Below are 7,696 nucleotides of genomic sequence, written 5' to 3'. Positions count from 1 at the left end.
GGCAGAGTAGTACTTGCTTCCTTGTCTTTTCCCTTGGCAGTGGATGCTTCCTTCTCTTTTCCCTTGGCAGTGGTTGCTTCTTTCTCTTTTTCCCTTGGCAGTACTTGCTTCCTTCCCCTTCCCCTTAGTCTTAGTTCTTCCTTTACCCTTAGTTTTTGGCCTTGAACTTAGATCTTCAGTTGGAGTAGTTGTTGGTTCTTTGTCTTTTCTTGCTTTCTTGGTTAGCCTTGAACTTGGATCTTTAGTTGGAGTACTTGTTGGTTCTTTTTCTTTTCTTGCTTTCTTGGTTGGCCTTGAACTTTCACCTTTACCACTTACATCCTTCTGATATGTTGTCCTATTGTGGCCAGGTTCCTTGCATTTTGAACACCTAATCAATGTCCCCCTTTTACTTAACTTAGTGCTACCACTGCTACCTAGTACTTCATGATACTCATTCCTTTTTGCTTTCTTAGGCCTACCTGGCATTCTCCTTGAAAGAGGAGGCAAGATAATCTCTCTATTTGTAATAGGCCATAACTTCTCATTATTCAAGGGTTTCATGAAATGATTGTATGCCTTTTGTTAAACTTCAACTGTGTAGCATCTGGTTACGCCATATATGTCAGGGTTCTCCTCAATTGCATAAATTGTAGCTACTGCATGATGACAAGGTATGCCAACCAACTCCCACATCCTACATGCACAACTCCTAGTTGCTAAGTCCAACACATACTTGTCATCTCCATGACTCACTTCAAATGCATGTTGACCACAATATTGAGGGACCCAATACCTAGAGTGCATTTTGTTTTCCTCTAATTTCACCCTTGCAGTGGGAGTAAGCTTGTCATGCCAACCTTCCATTATGTCTTCCTTATTTTGCATCCTAACCATTGTACCCACCCTTATATCCTCCAACATTGCAATAATATCTTTTGACCTGGCCTCAATAAGCACACCATTATAACACTCACACATATTGTTTTCAACATTTTCACAAGTAGAAACAAATGAGAAATAAGCTATACTCCACTGCTGAGGATTTTGCTTCTTTAGCAAATACTCTTTTGCATCTGGATCATATGCTGCAATTTTAGACATCACCTTCTAAAACTCTGCATAAGTTGCAGCTTTACTTGCTTGTCAGAACAAAACTTTAAATTGAGCACCTACAATAAAGCATAACTCATATTAATTTCTTAAACTGACAAAACAATAAAAACTTAATGTAAAGGAAGAACGTAAAGGAAGAATGTCAAGTTACCTAAGAAAGTCTTCTTGAAATTTGCATAGATATGCCTTGCATAACATCTATGTTATGCAAAAGGCAATCTCTCTTTTATAACTCTGTCTAACCCCTTTTGTTGGTATGTTATCAAAGTCAATCCAAGACCTTCAGCTAAATGTAAATCATCTATCAATAAGTCAAGAAACCATCCTCAGCTTGTAGTGTTCTCTCCCTCCACAATAGCCCAAGCAATTGGAGTCATCTGGTTATTACCATCCCTACCAACAGTTGTTAATAGTTCTCCTTTACAATAACTCTTAAGAAAGCAACCATCTAATCCTATAACAGACCTACAACCTTTAATAAAGCCTTTCCTAATAGCATTAAAGCAAATATACATTCTCTCAAACACTGGTGGCTTATGTGGCATAGGGTTCTGTGGGTTACTGTTCTGTTGACCATGTCTCTTCACTAAAATCTTAATAGTTGAACCAGGAATCCGCTTTGACATTTCAGCACCATAGTCCCAAAGCTTAGCAACACCTTTGGTATAACCTCATCAATTTGTCCAAAAGCATGTTGCTTAGCTCTATAACACTTGAATTTTGAGACATTGAATGTGAAATTCTGCTTGACTTCTTCTACCATATCCTTCACTTTCCAACTTGGGTTGAGCAAAATTCTGTCATACAAAGCCATGCTCAACCACTTGGCATCAGCAAGTTGGATAGTCAAATCCCTAGAACAAGTGTGCACATTGTTATAACTCTTTATCTGGAACCTATCTTCTAATTGCATTTTACTTGCCCACAACTTTCACTCACAACCTTCAACACATTAAACAAGTATTTGCTTATATTTATTGACATCTAACCAAACAGGGCAACCTTTTGCAACAACATAGTCTTTCAAAGCCTTTTTAAGTTCTTCCTTAGTCCTAAACCTCATCCCTAATTACTGACACTCAACAAGTTTGTAATCAATGCTTGGATTAAATATGGGAAACTTAGACTTCTATCTAAGTATGAGTTCACCATCATCATCATCTTCCTTAGGGCTATCATAGTTAGGACTATCTAGACATTCAATGTCTTCAACTGTTGTATCACCCACACTAACATAACTTGGACCAGGACCACCCCCACTTGTATCTTCAACAATTGCTTCACACTCAATCATCAGTTCCCAAATGTGTGTTTTATTACCCGTATATTGCTACATTACAGCCTTTCTTATGCTTAACGAAAAGACAACTCATAGCTTTTATTGCCTTTTTCAGGTTAGGAAGTATTTCATACAACTTATTATAAAGGTTGCGTCTTAGCACAAAAAGGAGTCTTAATCACGCTTATTATGAAGGCCAGAAGCTGCTATGGAAAAGTGCTAAAAAAATCAAAGTCAACGGTCAAGGTCAAAGGTCAAAGCCCTCAACTCAGAAGACCAGAGATGGAGGCCCTTATCTCAAAATATGACATTCTCCCAAAACCTACCTTGGTCAAGAAGAAATCAAAAAGCAAAAGAAAAAGAAAAAGCAAAAGCAAAGTGTGAGGTGTCTCATTTGTAATGGAGAAGGGCAAATTTGTAAAAGGCAAAAGTAGAGGTATATAATCCAAAAGTTAGGGAGAGAGAAAACATCCATTGTTTTAGGGGCTAAACCATTTGGTTTGTTTAATTTCTTGTCTAGTTTTTCAATTCAAGTTTTTACTTTATTTTTCTTCATTTCCTTTTAATTAAAACTTGTTATTTTCCTTTGTTCTTATTTCAATCTTCAATCTTATCTTGTTGTTCTTATTTCAAGTTTTAATCAATCTTTCTTTTAATGTTTTTATGTCATTTAAATACCAAAAATTAAAGCTTCCATGTTTTCATTAGCTTAAAACCAATCTAATCTATACCAAGAGTCTACATTTCTTCTTCATAACTCCCATACTCAAACTCTAAACAATTTAGGATGAACCACACTTCTAAACAAACTCTTTTAAAGTTACACACCACTTATACACAAACTTCAAATGGTGCCGCCGTCATGGATTGAAGGAGGAAGAGTGCTTGGTTGAGAATCTAAGAAGGAAGCATCATTCTTATCTTTCCATTTCTATTTTTTTTTTCAATTTTTTGTCATTTTATTTTATTGTTTTTCAATATTGATTTACTTTCTTGCAAATCAGGGTGCGGGACCAACAAACTGGAGAGGAGTTGAAGACACAGCTAAAAGACGACCAAACTTCACCGGTGCCGGCAGGCGACCGCAAACTTGGTAGGGGGCGACTACATAGTCACCTCCAGACACGTGGGTCCAGTTTTTTGGCAGTTGAGTTGATTTTTAATGAATAGTTGCACTCTGAGCCTAAATTTTATAATAGAGTAGGATAAATCAATGGAACTTGTTTGTAATAGTTAGAGATAAAAAGAAAAACAAAAAAAATTAGGAAAAATTGGTTTTTGATTGATTCCTTATGATGAACATGAGTTAAACTTGGTAAGTTGTATATTTACTAAGGGATTAAAGTTTTCATTGCCTTGGGAAGTTCAAGTGTGTGAGGCAAGTTGTGGATCATTGCTCACACACTATGAATCAACTTGGTAATCAACACTCTAAGTCCATTTGAGTCTAGTTAATCTAGCTTATCAATCTAAAACTAGTTAATCTATTAGATTAGTATAATATTAGTTTAGTTTTAAGTTTGGGCCCTTGAAGGCAAAGTTGTATAAATTATCAAAAACCCAACTTATAGGCTCTTATTATAACTTAAAACAGGGTAAAGCTCGAAAGGTTGGGACTGATTCTCAAATCACGTGCCAACCGACGTCGCCTTCTCCTCAAGCAGCGTGTAAGCATGGCTTGAGAGGTAAATTCTAACCCTCCTCGAAGCCCAAGTAAGAGGATACCTTGTGTGTTCAAGCATGCTTACATGATTATTTGAAATTTAATTTCCACACTGCAATTTACATTCGCGTATAAGATTAAACCCGAGCCACATAGCAACCATTTGGAAGTCATTCCCCAATGTAAGTAAATTGGACGTTGCTTGATTCTTGAAATCCCTAGACCAAAAAAATAAATTAAAATCAATCAACTAGAGCCCAAAGTAGTCACGCTCCTTCAGAAAAAGGATAAAAATATAGCCATAAGGATTTTGAGTAATCAGTTATCAGATTTCGGTGGACCAACTACCTTCCTCACTCCCCTCTTCCAGATTCATCGTGAGTGAGATTCTTGGTAACACACCACTTGGTGAAGTGAATGCTTACTCTTCTGAGACGTGTAGTAGAGCCATCCTAGTATCGTACCCAATTGTTCATTTGAACAGGGCATAGTAAAATATAGACCAAAAGCAAAGTTTTCAAAACTCCATACTTGCAAAAATGAATTTCGAATTCTTAAGCATACATTGCACCATTTGCGCATGTTAGGATAGTTTTGGGGTCTTGCTAAAAGTGTATGACACTGCGTTCAGGCATTTCTAGTATTAGCAAGAATAAAACTTACTCACGTAGGAGAGCTCGTCGCCCTAGACAATCTCCTGTTTCTAGTCCTCCATCTCATAAGATGGCTGACGAAGTAGTACAAGTTGAAGAGCCTCTCTCCAACTTCTACACACTGTTGCAAGATGGGGCTCGATCTTGTATACGACTCACACCACTCACAAGCGACTTTCGCATTCCACTGAACGTGTTCAATCTTCTACCCATCTTCCACAGGTTAGAACACGAGTTACCGTACAAGCATCTACGCCGGATACATAAAGTATGTAATACTTTTCATCATTCGGGTGTTACCAACGACCAGGTTAAGCTACGAGTGTTTCCCTTCACTCTAGTTGGTAAGAGTCACGCTTGGCTTCTTTCAAAGAAGGCCGACTCTTCCGATATATGGGAAAATGTTGTATTCTCCTTCATGAAGAAGTACTTTCCGTCGAAGAAAATAGAAGAGATAAGAAGCAAGATACAGTTCTTCAGACAGAGTCCGAGTGAGACATTTTCCGAAGCATGGGATAGATTCTCTGACCTACTCCATTCATGTCCTCACCATAAACTAGAAAAATCCACTCTTGTCCAATGTTTCTTCGAAGGCCTTCTCCCAGAACACAAAGTAACCCTCGACATCATGAGTAATGGTAATTTTTTGGATAGAGGTGCAACTGAAGCCTTAACCTTTCTTGAAAACCAAGCTGAAAAAAGTACCCATTGGGGCGACATAAGCAATTCCAGAACAGCCCAACCCAGTACATCTAAGGCTAGTAGTATTTTTAAGGTGAAATTAGATCCAGAAATCAAAACCTTAATCGAAACCCTCACAAGAAAGATAGATACCCTCACAACCAAACAAAAAGACCAAACCCCTCATCCTGTCATGAACGTAAATACCTCACTATTCTGTCTAAGCTTAAATCATATAGATGCCACCTGTCCCTTGCTCACAAATCTATCATCACTTCAGCCAGAATAAGTATGTGCTTTCAATGTACCAAATGCACCGTGGAGATAACATCCAAAATTTGCATGGACTAACATTCGACAAAACCAAACACCACTAGGTTTCAACGAACAAACCAACAAATACAATTTGACAAGGGCAATGTACCTATAACAATCAGAATAGAGCATTGGTTCCATACCAGTTTAACCAGAACTATCAAAACCCATCTATCAACAACTAAAGAGACCTAGTTCTTGTTACACAATCAACTAATGTCCAAACATATAAGCCCATCGAAATAATGCTATTTGTCATGCAATAACAAACCCAAATCCTAATATCCATGCAACAATCTCTGAACTTGTTAGCTCAAGATAAAACCAAGAAAGGTGTGTTCCCAGGTCAAGCTATTCCTAATCCTAAATCGACAAACACAACCTTTGAAGCAACAAGTGACGTGAACGAAGCTAGAGCGCTAAAAACTCTTTTTTTAAAATCCCATCTTTGAGGATTGACTCATCTTTTCCAATGTATTCCTTTCCCACTCCATCTTTTCCTTTAAGGGGATACATCAATAAGGTAACTGGACCTTTCCACTTGGAGGGTGTGGTTGTAAGTGCCGGAGCCTTGTATATCTTGCACATTCCACGTTAGCACTTTTACTCATCATTTGAGTAGTGTACCCCTATGAAGCAAGTATACAATTTTTCTTTTCTTTATTTTATACTTCTTTTTAGAATAGTTTTTATATTCCTATCATTTACAATTCCTATCTTTATTTTCATTTCCCTATTTTTTGTTTTTATGTTTCTTGTTTTTACATAAGCATTTTTCTTTCAATATTCACCTTTGACGTTGAGTAGTCTTTCCTCTACAAAAAAGAGATGGGAAACAAAGCAGACGACGATGGGGATTAAGTGAAGGTGTCTTACGGTTGTCTCTCATGGTTGTTTAGCATGTCTCGTCTTCCATAGGCATGCCATACCGTGGGATGGTTAGCAGCTGGAGCCCTTGATTTCAAAAACTTTTTCCTTCTATGGGTGATTTCTAATTGTTTCGAGTTTCGTCTTTCTCTCTAGTTGGAATGGCTTTAACTAGGGCTAACTAGAGAGTAGGAGAGGAGAGACTAGATTATCTAGAAATAGAGCTAGTCCTCTTCACTTGATTTGCCTACTTGCAAAACAAGAAGTGGAAGATTTAGGGAGGGCAAACCATGGGATGGTTCGCAATTAGAATCACTTAATTTCAAGCACCTTCTATTGGGAGGATCACTTTCGTCATAGTGATTTTTTTTAGTAGTTTTATAGTTTATATTTTTCTTTCATAATAATTTAGGAACATAAAAACCAAATAGCCAAAAACAAATGTTTATTTCTTTCTTTAATAAAAAAAATGTTTGTTTTCTTTGTGCTGTTAATGATAGATTCTCGATACATCAATAGTTAAGTGATTTTTCAAAACGGGAATGGATTTTACACATGCCAACCCCTAGAACAGCGCAATCTAGGGGCGGTTTGAGATCAACTTCGCTTACTGATAAACATAAAAATTGATTAGTTCTACTCACGAATAAATGATGAAATTCAAATGCAAGTAAAACTAAAACTTTACGAAGACTAATTTATCAAAGATTTCTATACTCTCGAATCTATCGAAATAGAGTGGAGTAAAAGATTCGTTCCACTCCTAGTTCTTTACCATTCAAAGTTTTCTATATTATCAGTCCTAGCCAAAGTTAGTGAGAGTAATGGTGTAGAATTTATACTACGAATAGTTCAAATAACAGGATACTAACTATAATGATTCAACTACGAAATGCTATGGAATACTAAGGTTTGAATCTAGATAAAGAATTAGGGGGGATTGAATCCACCTTGAATCCAACTCAATAAACTAGCATAGATTGTTGTAATCCAATTCTTACGTTCTTACGATAAGAATTGGTCGTTTTAATCCCTAATCATTCATGACAATCTCTACCAACTAATGACTAGCATGTGAGAAAGTTCTACCCATTCTCATGGTGAATCAACTCCCTTCTAGAGTGGAATAGACTCTTATAACGA

The 7,696-nt window shown here is 37.0% G+C and overlaps 1 protein-coding gene across 1 annotated transcript; it reads right to left on the bottom strand.

Annotated features, from left to right (window-relative positions):
* Window positions 1-564: 564 nt before the first annotated feature.
* On the bottom strand, window positions 565-1,083 carry LOC147515412 (uncharacterized). Its single transcript, XM_086592901.1, has one exon. The coding sequence runs from the start codon at window positions 1,081-1,083 to the stop codon at window positions 565-567; it is 519 nt and encodes a 172-aa protein (XP_086449027.1).
* Window positions 1,084-7,696: the final 6,613 nt, after the last annotated feature.

This window comes from Coptis chinensis, chromosome 2, assembly GCF_015680905.1.
Source record: "Coptis chinensis isolate HL-2020 chromosome 2, ASM1568090v1, whole genome shotgun sequence".
Lineage (NCBI taxonomy): Eukaryota > Viridiplantae > Streptophyta > Magnoliopsida > Ranunculales > Ranunculaceae > Coptis > Coptis chinensis.
This window is presented reverse-complemented; position numbering and strand designations above follow the sequence as displayed.